Source organism: Salminus brasiliensis, chromosome 21 (assembly GCF_030463535.1).
Source record: "Salminus brasiliensis chromosome 21, fSalBra1.hap2, whole genome shotgun sequence".
NCBI lineage: Eukaryota > Metazoa > Chordata > Actinopteri > Characiformes > Bryconidae > Salminus > Salminus brasiliensis.
In genome coordinates this window covers 31,133,431-31,154,546 of record NC_132898.1, presented here as the reverse complement: position 1 = coordinate 31,154,546, position 21,116 = coordinate 31,133,431, and the positions used below count along the sequence as shown (strand labels likewise).

At 45.6% G+C, this 21,116-nt stretch overlaps 2 protein-coding genes across 4 annotated transcripts in view; both read left to right on the top strand.

Annotated features, from left to right (window-relative positions):
• The window catches only part of rassf5 (Ras association domain family member 5), a 71,354-nt gene extending 64,045 nt beyond the window's left edge, over nucleotides 1–7,309 (top strand). For all 3 annotated transcript variants that reach the window (XM_072665870.1, XM_072665871.1, XM_072665872.1), the window contains 4 exons: nucleotides 411–515; nucleotides 2,460–2,742; nucleotides 2,936–3,051; nucleotides 3,259–7,309. In XM_072665870.1, the coding sequence (XP_072521971.1) occupies nucleotides 411–515; nucleotides 2,460–2,742; nucleotides 2,936–3,051; nucleotides 3,259–3,411 (657 nt within the window). In that variant the 3' untranslated portion in view covers nucleotides 3,412–7,309. The remainder of the gene's footprint in view (nucleotides 1–410; nucleotides 516–2,459; nucleotides 2,743–2,935; nucleotides 3,052–3,258) is intronic.
• Nucleotides 7,310–12,441: 5,132 nt separating this feature from the next.
• Nucleotides 12,442–20,740, top strand: dyrk3 (dual specificity tyrosine phosphorylation regulated kinase 3). The gene is made up of 3 exons (XM_072666282.1): nucleotides 12,442–13,216; nucleotides 14,266–14,381; nucleotides 16,342–20,740. Exons 1-3 carry the CDS (start codon nucleotides 13,174–13,176, stop codon nucleotides 17,929–17,931), a joined length of 1,749 nt encoding a protein of 582 aa, XP_072522383.1. The 5' UTR covers nucleotides 12,442–13,173; the 3' UTR covers nucleotides 17,932–20,740.
• Nucleotides 20,741–21,116: the final 376 nt, after the last annotated feature.

The following is a 21,116-nucleotide window of genomic DNA, read 5'->3' as shown; positions in this document are numbered from 1 at the left end:
CATCATTCCAGAGAACACAGTTCTTCCACTGCTCCACAGCTCAGTGCTGGGGGGCTTTATACCTCCTCTAGCTCACGCCTGGCATTAGGAAGCATGGTGCCAATAGGTTCATGATGTTTATCTGCTCAAGAGAGTCCTGGCAGCGCATCTCTACAGGGACTAGACAAGGCAACCTAAGGCAGCTGAATGCATACTTTGTCCACAAACCTTTGGACATAAATTGTATGTCCACAAACAAAACATTCCTTTATGATGGGCCAGTGTGATCCCATCCTCCTCTGGGCCCTTTGACCTTGCTTGACTTTGCAGTAAGGAGGATAAAAAGGCATTCTGGTGATCCAGAGGACAGACATGTGAACCCATTGACCAGCAGTAAAGCTCCATGTTTCTTCTCTGTTTCTCTGTTTCAGAACGCCGCCAAAGAGAATGAGGAGAAGTCGTCTCTCACTGCGGAAGAGGTCAAGGCCAAGATAGAGGAGTACAACTCCAAAGTGTCTGAAAATGGAATGAAACTAGTGAGTACACTCTTCTCCATCCTCAAACATGTGCCGCATCCTTATTTAAGATCAGAACTTCAGCAACCCTAGTTCTCTACTGCTACTTAAGTAGTTTTTATTTCGTGCTCAATTAAAGGACATTTCTAGGATCTTTTAACTCTTTAAAGCAACTTTATGCAACACTGCTACTCTTAGCTTCGACACCCTTCTAACTGCCCTCAGTAAATTTCGAGAAGTGACAGTGGTAAGACGATGCTCGCAGTTCACGTGATTATTTCGTTTCAAAGGGCAGTTCGATACATCTCAGATGCCTGGAAATGCATGTGTAAAGTGTGTCCTTCTTCGGAAGGGGGGTGGCTTAAGGTGCGAATTCCATGTCCTGACTGTAGGGTAATCAGTTATTGAATGGAAAGAGGCAAAGACTTTTAAATATATTTTCTCAATAAATACATATAATGTCTATCATACTGTAGATGTTTGGTCCTTTAGGGTCCCGGTTATTCATTATCAGGCTTAGGTTGAAGATGGGATGTCTTTTAGTGTTGGAAATGTGCCCAAAATCAGGAATTCCCTGATTCCCACTACCGCTTTCCACCAGGAGCGAAAAAATAAATATAACAAAATATCAACGTGCATCCGTCCATCTGCTGCAACCTAAAGATTGGACAGTTAAATGAATAGATTGAGGCAGTTGAATTACATCAGTTTTCTAATTTTCACCAAAATTCCATAAAGTATTTACAATGATTCTGGTGAAAATAAAATGTTTGAGCTATTTTCAAGCGAAATGTGTCCTCCGCATTTGACCCATCTGTGGTAGTAAACACACACATACACACTAGTGAACTAGGGGCAGTGAACGCACACACACATCCAGAGCGGTGGGCAGCCAACTCCAGAGAGGAGCAGAGAGGGTGAAGGGCCTTGCTGAAGGGCCCAAAAGTGGCAGCTTGCTAAGCCCGGGAATCGAACCCACAACCCTGTCATCAATAGCCCGGAGCTCTAACCGCTGAGCCCCCAATAGAATAGCTCTTCAGTGTTCTGCAGTCTTCATCTTTGGGCTTAAGTTAGCCTTCTAACTGAGGAATCCCAACAAAGCAAAGACTGCAAAATACTATATTGTCGCATACAAAAACCTTGTATTTCCATTTTCACTTTTCTCCATTATGTGAATCTGGCAGTTGTTATTTACTTTGGGTACAAATTTCATGATGAATGGACCAGAATGACTCCATTGCAAGTTAAAAAGGATTTTCTTTCCTTTTCCTGTAAAGTTGCTTTAAAGATATACAAAGTTTTTTTATACAAAGATTTGAAGGAGATAACAAGAGGGGGGTAGAAATAGATTGAAAACAGGTGAGGAGCTTGAGACAATGGCACATGGGGGCAGGCAAACAAGAAGTGAAAATCATCATACCACTATGAAAGGTCAATTACCCAATTCCCAACCACGTGACCCCCCCCCATCACCAACAACGCAACACTAGGAGGGGGAGGATTAGCACATGTCTCCTCCAACACATGTGAAGCCACCCACAGCCTCTTTTCCAATTGCTGCTGATGCAGCATCGCTAGGCGCGGCCTGCACTGACCAACATCACACTGGGAGTGATGTAAAGAGGGAGGACCATCAACCCACCCACTCTGAGAGAGTAAGGCCAATTGTGCTCCTTCTGACTCTGGCTTCTGATGGCAAGCCGCATGACTCAGGAACCGAACCAACAATCCTTGGTTGATAGTGGAAGAGTGGACGCTTTAGAGGCCCCCCCCCCCCCCCCCCCCAAAGTAAAGGAATCGAATTACATTATGCTTATATACAGAGATTTCTACTATGAGTGCATAACTGTTAGTAGTTCTTTTAGGTTTTAGGCCAATATCAGCAGAAAATGCTGGATATTAGAGAGAATAATTAATAGCATCGCACCTCTTTTACGCATTTTCCTCTATTTCTGTTCCCCTCAGGCTGACGACGGCACCTACACTGGCTTCATTAAGGTCTATCTGATGCTGCGGCGGCCCATCACCGTGCTCTCCCCGGAAGGGAAAGGCCCGGGCTTCAATCAGGCTGCTGACGGTTCGGACAAGCGCACATCCTTCTACATGCCCAGCGACACGGTCAAGCAGCTGCACATCAGCAGCATCACCACAGTCAGCGAGGTCATCCAGGGCCTGCTCAAGAAGTATGCGGTGCAGGACAACCCACAGAAATTTGCCCTCTACAGGAGGACACACCGGGACGGCCAGGGTGAGCGGTTGAGCCTTAGTGTGAGAGCGGGTGTAGATGAGGTCTGGGTGCGCGAGAGTCTGAGAGTGGGTGTGATTGCATTGTGAGTGTGAAACCATGTGACTCCTGTTTTTGATGTCCTTTGCATTTTGCTTTCACTTTGCTGCTTGAAATATGGGAGTGTGTTAAAGCCGGCGTGTCTTGCTTGTGCCAGATCTCCTCCAGAAGCTGAAAGGTTCTGAGCACCCACTGTACCTGCGGCTGATGGCCGGCCCCCAGCTGGAGAGCCTTTCGTTCGTGCTGAAGGAAAACGAGACTGGGGAAGTGGAGGTGAGTTATTTGATCATCCAGGGTTGTGGAGGATCCCCTGCCCAGCTCATTTTTAGAGTTTACCCTGCTCCCAACATGCCTGATCCAGCCAATCATCTAATTAACAAGCCCTTCCTTGGTTGAAGGCATTGTAGTCCTCTAGAACCCGGAGCTGGAAAAAAGACGTCTCACTGAGTATCTCTCTCTCTCTCTCTCTCTGTCATCCAGTGGTACGCGTTCTCCGTGCCTGAGCTGCAGAACTTCCTGACCATCCTGGAGAAGGAGGAGAGGGAGCGGGTGAAGCAGGTGGAGCAGCGCTACGTAGCCTACAAAAACAAGCTCTTGGAGGCTCTACAGGAGGTCCAGAACAAGCCCGGCTAGAGCGGGAGGTTCGCTGAGCCCGCCTGGAGCCCCGCCCGCGGACTCTGGACTCTCCGAATCCATCAACGAACTCACAAACCTCTCCACTCAGGACTCTCTGACAGCCCTCAGCATCCCTCTACACCCCCAGCCCCCTCCATCACAAGCTCTGAACCTTTAAGAGAGGACTAGGGTGGTGGAGGAGGGAGGAGCAGGACAAACGGAGCAGGGGAATGGGGGGATCCAATCAAAACTTTGGCACACTGGCGAATGGAGTGTGTTTCTGACTGACGTGGATTAGATGTTTGAACGAGGGGATTTTGGGGGGTGGGGGGGTCGTGCGTTTGTTTTGTTGGCTCGGGTCTGTTCACGTTTCTCTTTACGATGATGCTGCTGCTGCTGCTACCGCTGCTACTGCAAGTGTTACTTATAGCATGACTTTCTGACTCTCTCTTGCGGCCTCTGCGCTTCGATATCTTTATCCGGGAGAGGTAGGAACGAGGTGGGTGGGTGCTCTCACTTTCTTTAAGGCTGCGAACGGAGCCATGCGAGGCCGGGATTGAGGTGTAAAAGCTTGAGGCAGATCCAGGTCGAACCATAGCTCACTGTTAAACTCTTAAAAACAAACAAAAAAAAAACAATCAATGCTGTCTCTTCATTCACTCACTTAATCCATACTCCTGGGGACCTCTTAATTAATAACAGTGTGGACAGTGTACTGTATTCCGCTGACTTCTCGCCCTCCTGTGCAAAGTCAATAAGCCATTTGGCCGCAGCTTCCTCAGATCCAATCACACGGCCTCAATCAATAGATACTCCTCCTTATCAAAGGTTACAGCCTGTCTCGTTCTTTAGGAAGCGACAGTAGACCACATGTTACTCTCATTAGAGCTTAGAAGATCGACGATTGTCACCGGCGACCACTGTATATCATCCATATACGTGCATGTGTACATTGGAAAAAGATCTGGGATGCTTTTCTTGCCAGCCTAATGTATTATACGCATGTCCTGACGCAGTTTTTGAACCGTTGCCCTACAGAAATGTGAACTATTAGCGTTTCGTGTAGACTGTTACGAAAGAGCATTTAGTGTGTGGGAATTAGTCAATAGAAGGGAATGCGTCATCTGTTTCGGTGTGCTATGAAAGCGTATGGAAGCGCCCAGCCTCAGTGACCTCACTGACCAGCCTGTTGACTATCCAAATTGCAGCAATGCTATGAATGAATAAACAGTCCTTTAGAATTAACAGAGAAGATGATGGCGACAGGTCTGAGCTCTGAACGGCCTAATTCGCAGATGACCTCAAAGTTGGAGTGCCGTTTCTGGACCAGTTGGACGGTTAGCACATAGTAACTTAGGAAATGAGTGTACCGTATGGCATCCAACCCTAGATCAGCACTCCGGCGGCGAGAGAAGAGTGAAGTATGAGCTTGCTCAGGCAAACCGAGGCTGGGGACTGTCTTTCCTAGGCTGAGAAACACCGTATTGGATATTACACCAAAGTTAATCAAGGCATAACCCCCCCTAGGTATTTTTTTAATCGAGGCAGTAGGGGGATATGTCTGGTGATGTAAATCGTGTGTATTGTAGATTAGAGACTTCTATGATTTTGCACACCAACATAGGCCACCAAGTGGTCAACCAGTGTGTATATATATATATACAATCCTGCCCTGACTGTTCTGTGATGGGGGTTCGAGAAGCTTTGAGCTTTCCCCTTTTTTCTGTTTGAAAAAAAAAATACTTTAACAAAAGTGTGCTTCTTAAAGGGGAAGTCTATTCATTTTTCAAAATTTCTGAATTTCTGCATCCTTCAGTCATTAAGATGTGAACAGTTTTTCAGGGTGGTTTGATGTCAAATGTGCTGAGGAGGCTTGCTTACTTATAACTAATAGCGGTGGCGATTGAAACCAGACGTCTGAAACTTGTAAGGCTCACTCTGGGCTACTGTATAATCTGGGCTACAGGCTCAGTGGCTATGAATTTAGACTCCCGTCGGTCTGAGACATTTTATGACACACTGTTAAATGTTAAGCTGCTATAAAGGGTTCTTTGAGAGATACCATAGAAGAAACACTGTTGGTCCCATAAAGAACTATGTGTTCTACCATGGCATCGCTAAAAGAACCCTTTATAGCACCTTTATATTGAAAGGAGTCCTCAAATATTCTAACTTCCATGTACGTTAATCTAACACAATTATACTTGAAGTCATTTAGGACCACTTCTGTTGGTTGCTTATACCGTGGAAGACACCTGTAGGTCTGGCTCTGGCTGTTTAATAACTGGACAGTTATTTAATAACTGGACAGTTATTAAAATGGCTATATTTTTATAGACGTTGCAACCATTTCCCACCGAGCCACTCTGAAAGACTCTGTTTACATCTCACCATCGGACCCATTCAGTAATTTTGAAAAATCTGCAGCACTGATGATGATGTACAACATAGGATGTGTGTGTGTGTGTGTGTGATTTCACTGTCTGCGACACTGTAAGAGTATCATAACTGTGTCTATGGTCATGCTGATGTTTTACTGGAAAGCACAGAAAGGTGATGGGCTAACGAGGGAAGACTAACGATGTGAGTTGTACAACCTGACGACGACAGCCGTGAGTTGCAGCCTGTGCTGTAGCCCTCTTGCCCAACGCAGAAGCACATTCAGGCTCGTTAGAAGCCGTGGGACAATCCAAACAGGCTGACGTTGTATTGTAAATATCACCGCGGTGAATTTCAGAAAGGGTTTTTTTTTGGGTTAGGGATAGTTAAAGAGATAGTTCAGCAGCTTTTAACTGGTTTCTATCTGCTGTGGTTGTGGCATACAGTTGGTTACTACAGAAAACACACCCACCTTTCAGTTCTTTACCCTCATAATTTCAGTTATCAGTTAAATTCTCTCATAATTTCACATCAGTTTCATAGACCCTACAATTGAACCCTGTGGGACACCACAAATAAGGTTAATATTATAGAATATATAGAGGTTATAGAAGTATATAGAATATAATAGAAGTCAAAGCTGCTGCCCATTGGCCTCCATTATACATTTGCTTAAGCTAACTGGTTTCCCTTTCTTTTCTCAGTGCAAGCAAGCCTGCTGCAATGACCGCCAGTGGTCACTGATTGTATGGCGCAGATGTGGCAGATAGAGGTTCTGGAGTAATGAACACTGTAACAGGAAATGTAACACTGGGTATTTTTTGCTGTATAAGGCTGAGGACACATTATTAAAAACCATGGCCAGGAAAGTCATTTTCAGGTCTCTGTTTTGCCCTGACCCTGCACTACTCTGCCCCTGCGCTGCCCCTAGTGCTTCTGCATCTGCCTCTGCTGTGTGGGTGTGCCTCGTAGGGGATGGGAGGCACAACACTGAGCCACGAGCAGAACGGACCACGGAGCTTCTCCTTCACGGCCATGTTCCTGCTGGCAGTGCCTTTTGTCTGTGTGTAGCCTGACCTGAAAGCATGTGTGTGTGTGTGTATGTATGTATATATATATATATATATATATATATATATATATATATATATATATATATATATACACACACATATACATATATGCTCTGTATGTCTGCCCCAGTAGCCCCCCACCTGTCCAGAGACTAAGACTTACAAGCATGGAGGCAGGAACCTGGTGCTTTAGCGTGGCAGAACTCTCAGCTCCCTGTGGGACTCTGAGGATCAATGTGTAAGAGCGCGAGAGAGAGAGAGAGAGAGAGCGACTGAGTGAGAGTGTGCTGGTGTGTGTGAGAGTGTTGTGTTTAACTTATTTTATGATCCACTTTTCTCAGTGTGTGTGTAAATTTGGGGTTGTGGGCGAATCAATGCTGTCTGGCAATCTTTTGTTTGGAAGATTTAAATCTGTAGAGCGTCTCTAAAGCTGTAAAGAATGAAATAAAAACAGGTCATCCTTTCATCTGCCTCTGCCCCTCTGATTCCGCTACATTTACCCTCCTTTAGAGTGTTTGGAGATTAGATGGAAGATCATCCACTTGCATATAAGACACAAAATTAAGAGACTCCTAACCAGAGGTGATGCCTGGGCACCATGAACATTTATTATTACACTTGGTTTCCTTGAATTTGAAGATCTACAGTAGATTTTCCATGTGTTTAAAGATCTGCAAACGGTTTTCAGTGTATTTAAACATCTACAGTAGGTTGGTTGCTGTGGCGCAACAGATAACACCACTACCTCCCAGTGAGCTACCACACTGTGTGGGAGACTGGGGTTCAATTCCTGGTCTGGGTGACTATGCTGCACCACTACACCAATAAGAGTCCTTGGGCAAGACTCCTAACTCTACACTGACCCGACGCTGTAATACCAGTAACCTTATAAGTCGCTCTGGAGAAGAGCGTCAGCTAAATACCATAAATATAAATGTATTGATTTATTAATGTATTTATAGATCTACTGAAGGCTTTCTTTTTGAACATCACAAATTCTTGTATGTGATGATCTACAAAAGGTGTTACTTTTAAGCATCTACAGTAACCTGTACTTGACCAAGAGTTGTCCAAGAAATTAGACATAAAATGAGACTCCTAACCAGCAGGGGCACAGTCTGGGATTTGAGCCCCATGATATATATATATATATATATATATATATATATATATATATATATATATATATATATAAAATACATAATATAAATATATATTACACAGGGCCCCACAACAAATATTTCTTTAGGGTCCCTGTCAGTCACAGGCCCTTAGAATCACCCCCTCCTCCTATATGGCACCCCTGCTCCTAACAACAGTGCAGGACCACCAAAGCTGCCCCATCAAATACATCTCTGAAGAACTCCTTCAGAGCTCCTGCAGTGGGATGCCCTTGAATTTTACAGATTATTCTACAGTATAAATGGTTCTTGTATTTGAAGATCTACAGCAGGTTTTGTATGGGTAGTGCTTTTTTAGTGCTTTTGGGGCAGTGGGGGTAAGAGACCCGGGCTATTGATGACAGGGGTGTGGGTTCGATACCCGGCTGCTGATGGACTCATTTATTATGCTGTAATTATATTATATAGTATTTATGTCATGCTATTATATTGTTAACCCTTCTTTTCCTTTGCTAAATGCCAGCATGTCCTATTAAAAACAGGTCTGAGGAATGCAGGTCAGAGACAGTACCAGATATGACCAGCAGAGGGAACCCTTACTCCATAAACAGATCTGTTGCACTGGGTACACTGGGTACAGTGGTTGCTATCAGTGACCACGCTGATGTGGTCAATCATCTGATGTGGTGCTACTTATGGCTCTTACAAGAAGCTCTTTCATACAGTACCTTTACGACCATGCAAGCGTCCGCAACAGCCCAGAACCCTGAAAGACTTCTGCAAGTTGCAGGGTCCCATAATCACAGTCATGTTGACAGACCCAGTGAATTCTCACTCACTCTCAGTAAAAACATGGTGTTGACATGGTGTATAGTATATATTCCCATACATGGAAGAAGCATACAGGTTGTCGAGGACACTCAGAGGCTTTTCAAGCGGCCACAAAAGCCACCAGTTGTGAATGTCCATCATTTCGTCCAGTCCCGAGCTCCAGTGTTCGCCCAAGCTCCTGAGCTTTCAGAGAGTCAGCTGCCAAGGGGTCAACCTGAAAATGGTGTCAATATGTTATTTATGGCAGGAAATATAGACAGGGCCCTTCTTCCACAGCTAGACCTCTGAGAATAGCATCTACTACAGCCGTGCTGCCACAGGCCGACCCGATTTAGCACAACATTCCCCTCAGAGCCAACAAGGTTGAGCTACGTCCAGGCTGTAAATAGTCTTACAACACTAAAGTCAATAAGGCACGTTTATGCTGCAGCACGGAGCTGATATGGCCCTATGACATGGGTCAGCATGCCTTGTATCCAGCCCACGGTTCCACTGAGCTTTGTTGCTAATGCTAATATACTTAGTAATGACATACTAGCTATCTTATCAACCCCAAAAGTAAGCATTCACCACATGTCCAAATGTTTGTGGACACCCCTTCTAATGAATGCATTCAGCACACAGTTTGTGTAGTGCCTGTAGAGAAGTGCTGGCAATAGAATAGGACTCTCTGGAGCAGATCAACATGGATGAACCTATTGGCTCCATGCTGCCTAATGCCAGGCGTGGACTAGTAGAGGGGTATAAAGCCCCCCAGCATTGAGGAGCTGTGGAGCAGTGGAGGTACTGTGCTCTCTGGAATGATGGATGATGGTGCTCCATTGAATACTTTTCGGATGATTTGAGGAGATAAGGGTGAGGATGAGGTTTGGTGGTGATCATCATCCAGCATCCTGACACACTAACTAACTATCTTGTCACTGAATGCCATCAAATCCTCACAGCAATGCTCCTCCAAAATCTAGTACAAGCCTTCTTCCCTGGACAGTAGAGACAGTTACTCCAACATAAGTCTTTTTAATACCCTTGATTTCAGAAGAAATGCTGAATGAGCAGGTGTCCCAATACTTTTGTCTAGATATTGTCTCATTATAAAGAACTGGGAGCTAGCATTTAGCAAGCTGACTAACTACCTCAGCAACAGGAATAGCAGAGATATAAAGATAACGGTGACTGGTTCTGACTGGTTGTGTATCTTGGAGTCTGTCTTTTATATGTTTATTTATAGCCGGTGGGGAAGAAATGTTTACAGGGCTGAGTTAGACACTGCTAAATTTAACATTTCCACCATTGTAGATCTTCGGTGCTGTAATATGAAGGATTGCCCCTTCAGAGGTCATTGCAACCAAAGCAGAAGCTCTGTTGCTTGATGAACTTAACGTTTTCACCTAATACATTTAATTGCTCTGTCAAACATGTAATAAAATTGAATAATGTAATCAGATCTAGGGATGCACCGATCCGATATTAGGATCGGATATCGGTCCTGATATTAACAAAATTAGCTGGATCGGGTATCGGATAATTAGGCCGATCCTTTCACTTTAATTTGTTGGTGTGAGACTGCACTAAATGTGCAAATAAATTAATGACAAATGGCAAATTAGTACATTTATATCTGTGTTAATTTGTTATATTATATAAAGTAATGTTTAAGTCAGTCCTGATGCCTTAAGTCCCTCCCACATGTTGAGGTGTACGGTTTAGTATACGGTTTATTACTTCAGCAATAGTATCAGACTGGTATCGGGTATCGACCGATATGCAAAGTTTATGTATCGTATCGGTATCAGAACTGAAAAAGCCGGATCGGTGCATCCCTAATTAGATCCATGCTAAACAACCCAGCGCCAGACCAGCTTCTTGGCTGGTAGCTGGATCCTGCTGGTCAGAGCTTGCGTTTAATGGTGAAGGTGGTAGAAAAGCTGGTCAGTTTGGGTAAAGCTAACTAGCTAGCTGGTTAACCAGCCCTTTCCCAGCATAGTGTATGTTGCATTCGATTTTGGTCATGCTGGTCACCCAGCATGGTCACTCTAATATGGTCATACTAGTGGTCTAGCTTGGTCAGATTGTAGATCAGTTAAACCATTAAACTCAACCAAAAACATACCCTCAACCAGCCTAACCAGTTTGGCCTAACCTAAGCTGGCCTTGCTATTTGTTTCAGTGATATATTACAAATGATCAAGCTGAATATGATATTAATTCCTTATAATGTAATAAGGTTCAACTTTATAGGTAAAACTGTGCTACATTAAAGGTCAAGAACCCTGTGTTACATTATTAGGCAGGTTATTACACTATTAGAATTTAATACATTTATGATCAAATTACATGCACACTCATATATGGGTTAATTGCATTATTGGGAAATTATTATAATATTAATTGCTACACACTGATTTGGAATTTGGCCTCTTCCTTTAACCCATGAATAACAATGAACACACACACTACGCACCCAGAGAGCAAAGAGGGTGAAGGGCTTTGCTCAAGGGCCCAACAGTGGAACCCACAACCCTGTCATTTATAGGCCGGTGACCACTGAGCCACCACTGCCTCCATATTAAATCATAGCATATATTGTCACTGTCACACAAATCTCTTAATTGGCAACTTTACAGGAGAGGAAAAGGCCTTTTAACTGTAAATTGACATCTGTATTTGTATTGCATTTCTATTGATCTAGCTGCCACTGTTGCCACCCTCCTGAACCCTTGGGCAAGGCCCTTCACCCTCCCTGTTCATCTGATGCTGCAGCAATGGCTAGTTTCATGCCCACCCCTCCGGGCATGTATGCTCACTGTCACCGTGTGTCACTGGGTTTAATCACTAGTGAGTGTGTATGTGTGTGTGTTTTCACTGCACGGATGGGTTAAAGGCGAAGAGAAAATTCCATCCATGTCCAACACTAATGTCTTGTCATCTCTGCAACAGCTTCTTCCCCCAAGCCATCAGACTCCTCAACACAACTCAACTTCTGAACTGATATCTTTCTGGTACATGTACACTCTCCCGCTCTCTCTCTCTCTCTCTTTCCAACCATTTACCCCAGATAACATGAGAAGCATTTTTTGCACAAGCATTTGCACTAATAACTTTACTACCTCACTGGACTCTATCTATTACACACTGCACAATTTGCACACTACCGTCATTATTTATTATCCTCTGGTCTGTAGTGTTGTGTTGTCTGTCCGCACTTGTTTGTCTATGTTGCACCATGGTCCTGGAGGAACGTTGTTTCGTTTCACTGTGTTCTCTGTATGTAGTTGAAATGACAATAAAACCCACTTGACTTGACTTGACTTGACAAATTTGACCACAAAGTAAATCCCAACTGGCAGATATCCCCAAAAATATTAAAATTTAAATAAGGGGTAAGTAAATTTAAATAAGGGTACAAGTACAAGTAACATTCAGACGATTTATTAAACTTATTTATTATCATAAACCATAATAAAGTTCATGCTCAGCATCTGGTGACGTTTCTGAAGCGGCCTGTAATCTGCAGGGGCGCAGATGGGCTGATTCAGGCGGATTCAGGCGGATTGACGCAGGATGACGCAGCATAGCCCCGCCCCCGGCCACTCCCCTGACCACACCCCTCACTTTGTCTGCTGGTGACGCCGCCGTGGCCAAACAGGAGACGCTCTTAGCAACAGGCTAAGAAAACACGCCCGTGCTCGGAGTCTCGGACTCGGACAGCTTTACCGAAGAGCCTCCGATTTTAGGAGCTGGCTGACTATGTCCTGAGGGGAGGACTGCCCTGCGTCGTAAACAGGACCCCTCAACTGCCCCGTTTCTCCGGAAGAGCGGAGTTGGCGTCTAGCTGCTAGCCGCGGAGCTAACAGGCGCTAGTTAGCTGCTGGCTCTAGCTAGCGGCGCCAGGAGGTCCCGGGTTCTTCTGCTCTCCACTTTTGGCCGTTTCTCCTGACTGGGATGCTTCTTTTGTTAGATAAAGGCTCTTTTCACACTCTGAAAAGCTCGAAGAGCGACCGTGGTGGACATCGGGGTGGCACTGGGACTGGGTTAGCTAGCTAGCTAGGCTAGCTAACGTTAGTAAACACTCCCAGCCACTGGTGGACCAGGGTCAGGATCATGCTCCAGCCCTGCCTCGCCTCTATCAGCCTTCATATAATAAACTAAGGACAAGATTTTAGCTGGTTAGCTCTTCTATTTGCAGTGTTAGACCATGCCATGAGGCTGTTGTGACATTTGCTGAGACATCCAGGGTCGATCCAGGGGGGTTTCACGTCTTGGCACCTCTCCCTCTCCATCTCCATCTCTCTCTACACAAAGGATTTGTTTTGGAGAGGAAAGAAGAAGAAGAGGAAGGAAGTGTTTGATGTTGACTACAACTTCTGGCCACAAACATGATGATATTGAGCAGAAAACCAGACGGGCCCATCACTGCAGGTAATTAGTCATTTATGTCTATGGGCGTCTCTATTACGATAGGAAATGCAATCCCTGGCTGTATTAGCTGGCTGACACTGGTCTGGATATCGACTGTCTGGGCAGAGCAACATAAGGTAGGTAGATGGATAGATAGGTAGGTAGATAGCTGCTTGACTGGGTGTGGGGGAGTCCAGCAGGTCCAGCAGTTCCAGCATATCTCCTGAGCTTGCCCATCAAATAATGGGTGTAATGATGACCATGTTTTGAGGCAGGTAGCGGTCACTGTGTCCTACAGACCTGAAGAACCTGAGGTGATGTAAAGTACAGTACAGAATTCCCTGTACTTTTTAAGGGGTCCAAGCACAGGATTGTGTGAATTAGGATTTCTCTTATTATTATTATTATTATTATAATCATCCCTATTTGTGTATTTGTCATTGTGTACATCAGGGACGTAACTTCTTGACATTCCAAAAATCTACACCCTCCTTCATGGTAAGGTTAACCTATACAGAGATAAAGCCTCTAATATTTTATTAATCAGGTTTCTAGTCCAGTTTCAGGGTCAATATCCGATCCACACTTCTTCAGCACACTTTTAGGATATTGGTCATCTAATAAGTTCATTTCACCCACCCATACGCTTACTCTGTCCACTATATCCTCTGTGTTTCCTAAGCAGACCGGTTTAAGATATTAAGAGGCTTTAGTGACATAATACGACCAAGTTGTGGAAACTGCTGAACTCCCAATGAGTCATTAAAATGTGTCCTAATATGTTTCCAACTGCTCCAATGTTTCCAATGGTGCACTCCAGAGACCATCGGTTGACAAGGCTGTGTGGGAAGCCCGTCTTATGACGCACCTGCGACTTGGTTACATGCCACCCTGAGGCTTCCTGGCCGTATTTATTGTTATTGTTGGTTTGAGCGCCACAGCAACCGAACGTATGCACGCTCCAGTGCGGTCAAGGTTGTACTACTGCTAGTTTTGTGTTCAGAAAGGCTCGGTTCACGCCTGCTTAATGATACGTTCAGCTGACAAGGCAGTGTGTTTGTGTCTCGCAGCTCGACACGGAGACGGCCTGTATGACTCGTACATGCGCACGGACCACATTGTGAACGAAGACAGCGACCTGAACGGACAGAGCCCTTCTGGACTGCCTCCCCTGTCCAAGCACGCTGTAAGTCCAGACTTCCTTTCCTCCAGTAACAGGACAGACCCGGTACACATCCACACATCCTCCAGGTCATCCTCCCATGGCATTCGTCCAACAGTGGAGACGCAGCTGAGCAGTTTCCTCTATTGTCCACCCGAGCAGGAAACTGCTCTGATTTGCTGGGCTGCATTGTGAAGAATAAGTGGGCTTGAAAATTTGACCCACTAGCAAAGCATGAACCCGTTTCCTCGTCTTTTCTAAACGTATTCACAACCCCCCTCCCCACCCGGCACGGTGGGCAGCCTGTCGTGCTTGTGGTTCAGCGGCTCAGGCACGCACACGTTCTGCCACCGCTCACACCCTTCACACCCTTCGCAGCGTAGTGTAGATGTTAATGGATCTCGCACACTGCAGTGTCTCACCATGGTGCGACTTTGGCACTTGCAGCCGTTTGAGGTTCTCCCTGAAGTTTAGGCCTGCGGTGGCTTTGTGTAAACAGCTGAGCGGCAGCAAAATGCACTTTCAGTTGCACAAGCCGGCTCGACTGGGTTGATTAAGCCTTCTTAATAAGACCTGCACTGCTTACATCATGATATGTGTCATCATATGACCTGGAATTGTCGGTAAGGGTCTAAATCCGATTCTCCCGTCCGATTCATACACTTATGTAATAACTAATACCCAGTACGTATAATACTGCTTGCATAAATATGAGTGTATATATTTTTTTTGTACAGTGACTGTGTATTAAGCCAGTCTGTTGGCTGTATGAGTACTTGGCAGTGGCAGTGGCTCTATGCAGTGAGTGGATCATTAAATTGTATTCCTCAGACGCTCAATAAACAATTTCAGCTGTGTGTGAATTGGAGCAGCAACAGATTTATTTTTTTGGTTGTTGCCACGTGGGATCCCAGCCCTGTGTCACTCTTTCAGGCATGCCTCTCACCCAATACTCATCACTTAGGCTTAATGGAAAGCGTTATACGGTTTTACAAGTAAACATTCTTGTACCCGTTTTGCAATAACTAAGCTATGCAGCGCGATCGCTGGTGTCTGGGAATAGACATCTGATTTATTTGGCCAGTCTCTGTGGTATCCATTCGTCAGTCCTCCGTGCATTTGCTTCTATTTTAGTCACTCTCCTCCTCCTCCTCAGGACTGCGGTTCCAGTCCCCTCTCGGCAGCCGCAATTGACAGTCACGTCTTGACTGTTTTTCATCTCATAAATTTATCTGCGTGACCTAATTTCCTTTCTGATGTGCACATACTGAAACTGCCCCCCCCCCCTCTCTTTTTGCGGTGGAGCTTTTCACTCAGACTTGATCTTTTATAGAAGAACCGTAAATAGAAATCGGACAAAATGTTTTATGATCCATTGAACATCCTGAATGTGGAAAAAAAAACAGGGCTGTGGTTCTCCCGTGTTCTCACTTAGTACGTACTTCTTGTATTGCAATTTAATCCAGATTTAATTCTACAGCTGGAGGTGGAGCCTCCACCTTTCTTTACATAGCCGGTCAGATCTTTGACTGAACGTTCTGTGTGTTGGTTAGGATTGAACAGCAGGATGGAAGTGCTCATTATAAATGTTCGTAGCAGCCTCAAGACCTCAAATGTTTGCCTTTTGTCCTCCATAACGATGAACATCCTGCTCCACTGGTTCCACCGTCACCTCCTCTCATTGTTGGGACTGTTTATCAGGTTTTCCCCCTGTTCAGCTGTGAGGATCACTCGTGCATTAAAAAAAAGCCCTAACAGGCCTTATGACATTTCCAATAATGCTGTTGGCTCTCTGTTCAGTGCTGCACGTTTGCACTATTGATTAAATAACACTGTCCCAGTTACTGTATGTTTGTGGTGCAGCAGCACTTTCAAGTTCTTGTGGTCGGTTAAAACAGGTCTACTTTTTGTCGTTTCCCCCTTTTTTACTCTTTTTAAGTCTGGCAGTGTTGTCATACATCTCTCTTGTCTCGTCTTTCTGAAGGTTGTGAACAAGGCAACGATGAAAGATCACCTGGGAGTCCGAGGAGGACAGATGAAGGTCAAGTACTTGTACGAGGACTCGTACAACCGCAAGCCCAACGGTGTGACCCAGCACAACGGGATGAGCCAAGCTCCTGCCAAACCCCAGCCTGCTCTCTCCAAAGAGAGGAGCGTGGACAGCAACAGTTCAGCCAAGTCCTCGGAGAGCTCTGTCAAGCCCACCAAGCCAGGAGGGCCTCTCATCGCAGAGCAGGCTGTGAAGCAGTACAGGCAACAGCTGACCACACTGGAGCAACAGGAGATCCACAGCTACCCTGAGATCTACTTTGTGGGACCAAATGCTAAAAAGAGACAGGCGGTGGCAGGAGGCTCTAACAACTGTGGATACGACGACGACCAAGGAGGTTATATCCATGTGCCTCATGACCACATTGCCTATCGTTACGAGTTCCTCAAGGTAATCGGGAAAGGTAGCTTCGGTCAAGTGGCCAAGGTTTACGACCACAAGCTGCACCAGCATCTAGCCCTCAAGATGGTGCGCAACGAGAAACGCTTCCACCGGCAAGCTGCCGAGGAGATCCGAATCCTGGAGCACCTGAAGAAGCAGGATAAGACGGGCAGCATGAACGTTGTTCACATGCTGGAGAACTTCACCTTCCGCAATCACATCTGTATGACCTTTGAGCTGCTTAGCATGAACCTCTACGAACTCATCAAGCGCAATAAGTTCCAGGGTTTCAGCCTGCCTCTGGTGCGCAAGTTCGCCCACTCCATCTTGCAGTGCCTGGAAGCTCTGCACCGCCATAAGATCATCCACTGTGACTTGAAACCAGAGAACATTCTGCTCAAGCAGCAAGGTCGGAGTGGCATCAAGGTCATAGACTTCGGCTCCAGCTGCTTCGACCACCAGCGAGTCTACACCTACATCCAATCCCGATTCTACCGGGCTCCGGAGGTCATCCTCGGCTCGCGCTACGGCATGCCCATAGACATGTGGAGCTTTGGCTGCATTCTGGCTGAGCTCCTCACGGGCTACCCACTCTTCCCTGGTGAGGACGAAGGAGACCAGCTGGCTTGCATGATGGAGCTGTTGGGTATGCCTCCACAGAAACTGCTGGAACAGGCCAAGCGTGCCAAGAACTTCATCAACTCCAAAGGCCACCCCCGTTACTGTACCGTCACCACACTCAGTAACGGCACCTTGGTGCTAAATGGGAGTCGCTCCCGCCGGGGCAAGATGCGCGGCCCTCCAGGCAGCAAGGAGTGGGTGACCGCCCTCAAGGGCTGTGATGACCCCACTTTTATTGACTTTCTCAAGAAGTGTCTGGACTGGGAACCCAGTACACGCATGACCCCTGTGCTGGCATTGCGACACCCCTGGCTCTACAAGAGACTGCCCAAGCCTGTGCCTAGCGGGGAGAAGACCATGGTGCCCAAGCGGATTACCGAGCACAGCACGTCCTTCCCCAGTATCATCTCTAAGGTGCCCCCCGTCGTGGGCCAAACGAACAACAAACTGCGGACCAACATGATGGGGGACTCCGGTGGGAGTATACCGCTGCGTACAGTGTTACCCAAGCTCGTTTCATAGAGCTGATCACCTGTTCAGGGATGAAGATAACATTGTAGCATAGTTTTTAGAGGTGGATTTCATTGGTTTTTAAAATAATGAGTGTCAATACTCAGTGTTTTGACTTTGATTTTTAAAGAAGCAAAAAAAAAAAAAAGATTTTATATGACATTTAAAACACTCGTTTCTTCAGATAGCCTTTGAAAAGCTGTTTGAAAATTTGTTGTTTTTGGTTTTTTAAACACTTTTCTGGAGTGTAATACGGTTGAAGTGCACAAGAGGGTGAAATATAGTGCTGTTTTCCTTTCGGGGGTTTACACTAACTATCCTTTCTGCTAAGACAAACTTGAACTTTTGCAAGTCTAAGGGCTGCCTTGTAGAGGTGTACTGTTTTTAAGGGCTTAGAAATGTGCTGAGCTTAGAAAAACACTCTAGAAATATCCCAAAAATGATCTGTCTCTCGTGGGAGTCCTGTGCTCGTTGGTGGTCTTTGCCACTCTGCCAGCAACTGGTCGATTTAACGGAAACGTTCAACCAATACAACATTTTACCTTTATGGCTTCATTAAAAAAAAAAAAAAAAAAAAGATCTCTGCTCAGCATCTGGAATTGCAGAGTGAGTCACGAGGAAGTAATGGCCTCCTTGGCCGCTTCGGGCCAAAACATCGTGCTTGGCCAGAAAGCTTGGGGATTAGGGGCAGTCCGAGCAGTTCCTTGTCCGTAACTCTGAGGCTTTTAATTTCCTTCGTTTCTTGTTAAAGCTGTTGCGTAAGACAAAGTTGATGCCCCCGTAGCGAAGCGATACTAAAGTTAGCTTGGATTGGAAGTGGTTGAGCGTGTGGCCGCAGTGATCTTTAAAGGTCTCTTACAGCCAGAGTTTGGTGGAAGATCAGTCTAGGTAGTTCTGCACAGGTGCTGAAGGATGTCAGTCAGGTTTGACTGGTGGCCTGTAAGTGAAACACATTCTTTTAAGCCGTGTTTATGGGGGTATGACGAGCCAGGTCCTATCAGCAGGCTCAGTGTGAAGGAGAAAGAGCAAGTTAGCGAGCGTGTGAGAGAGAGCGAGCCAGAGAACAACAACCTCCCTCCACATTCAGTGGGTAATTCCCAATGACTCCTTACTGATTCAGCTTGGAAGCGTATATATAGCTACAGCTGCTGCTTCTTCTGCTGCTGCTGCTGCTGTTGCTGTTGTCTGACACCGCTCTACACTGTGACCTATTTTCCTCAGCCTGCTATGCACTCTCTTCCAGGTTCTAGCACTAGAAGCTTCCTCTCCATACACTCAAGCTCTTGACTGTACATCGCCGAGCTCACGTAGCCACTCGATCTGTGTTGAGTTAAGCTGCACTTAACGTGCATCTGCGAGCCGGCTATTTCCTGTCCAGGAGGCTTCTGCGGGCCATTCCGTTCTGTTCTCCGGCTGAACCCCTTCAGAAAGGTGGCTGCGTTTGTTGATTACGCACATTTCGCCGTGCTTCGGTGAAGGGCTTTTGTTGACACTGCCATGACAGTTGTGTGGATTTCAAAAAATTATTATTATTTTTTTTTAGGCTGCAAACTGACAACCCGGATGCTAAATAAAGACTGTTGTCTGTTAGCTGTTACAAGGCAATGACACTATTTTTAAGAACGACTAAGGTGCTAACCCTATGGCCTGCTTACGTACATATATGCCACGTGTGTGTGTGTGTGTGTGTCCTCAGGACCAAGGTTTGGGTAGAAATGGAAATGTGAAAATCACTGCCATGGAGCTTTCTCTCTTAGCGTGCTCTAACACCTTTCTAACACGTGTTCTTTACCGATGCTGTACGAGTAGAGTCGGAAATACCTCTTTCTCAGGTCTTAACCTCCTTTCGAGGGATGGATAATATATATGCACCATTTTTTGTTTTTTTTTCCCCTCCGCTGGTACGAACAATCAGCCTCAGAACCTTTTTTTGAGAAGATACCGGTGCTTGACTCCAGCTAGCTGTAGCACTACTCTACCATTGTAAGGGCAAGCAAGGACTATTACTCGCATGGGCAGGGAAGCCAGACCAATCCAATAGACTCCTCTCAGTCAAATAAATGAGCTCTCCTGCGTTCGTCCTGCTGAGTCAGTGCCCTACTAGATCATATCAGGTGAAAATGGAGACGTGGGGAAGGTATCTGAAGAAAACACCTGACGATCCTCTTGTCTACCTCTTCTTTCCAAAGCAACGTTTCCGCTTCCGACGAACTCTTTGAGTCGAGCGGCGGTACATCTCTCATTCTCTGCTCCCTTCATGGCCACGCTGTCCCTGCCTGGTAGCTTTAGCATGAATATTTCACCAGCGCCCTCGTTGACCCCTCTAGCTCGGCCTCTCTTCCACTTGTCGCGGTGCACAGCCCTCGGAGGGAACTCTACTCCTGTGCCTTTAGCCGAGCACTTGAGTAAACCACCTAAGCTCAGCACGGGCTTGCTTGTTACGGTCTCTCTTCCAGCTTCTACAGTCAGGGTTTTGTACTACTTTCATTTGATTTTGTGTTTTTAGAGTTTGAAATTTTTACTGCTTTTACAAATGAAGAGTTTTCAATGAAGTCGGAAAAAACAGCCGACCGCACCACCTAGCGGTGGCGTGGTTTAGGGTTTTTTTTTTTTGGTTCGTTTTTTTTGCCCCATCCTGTGATGTGTGTATTCGTACGGACTGTTGGCTATGTTGTTCTTAGCATGAAAGACGACGCATAAATGGACTGAATAATGAGACGACACAAACTGTGTATGTAAAGTAACCAAATGAGCTTGTATTAGTTTCTTGTTGTTTTTTTTTAAAGAAAAATAAGAGGAATTAAACTGTTATTCACTGAAATTTGAGTTTTGGTTATCAACTTCTGTCCTGTCTTGAGTTGCTGGGTTTGCTGGATTTGCTGGGGTCGCTGCGTTCCTCAATGTCTCCCAGGTCAACAAGAAGAGTCCTTCTCCACTAACCAATATTTGATTAATTTTTGACTCCACAGTCTGTACATAAAGAAAGCGAGTCACTACGAACGCAGATTCATATTTGCTGACATGAAGTTTCACTCCATGGCTGCTTTCACACCATGTTCACCTCTGAAGACACACCCGCAGCAGCGATACTCAGTGAGTTTGGGCTGGCGTTCAAACCGAAAGCCTTCAGGAATTTGTGGACAGGTGCATAATTATCATACCTAGTGTATTACAGCACAGCTTTAGGTATTCATGTC

Bases quoted from the DNA above. Each gene is read 5' to 3' on its own strand.
- dyrk3 (XM_072666282.1), top strand. From the start codon at position 13,174: ATGATGATATTGAGCAGAAAACCAGACGGGCCCATCACTGCAG. The intron at 13,217-14,265 runs GTAATTAGTCAT...TGTGTCTCGCAG, and splicing joins AGACGGGCCCATCACTGCAG to CTCGACACGGAGACGGCCTG. The intron at 14,382-16,341 runs GTAAGTCCAGAC...GTCTTTCTGAAG, and splicing joins CTCCCCTGTCCAAGCACGCT to GTTGTGAACAAGGCAACGAT.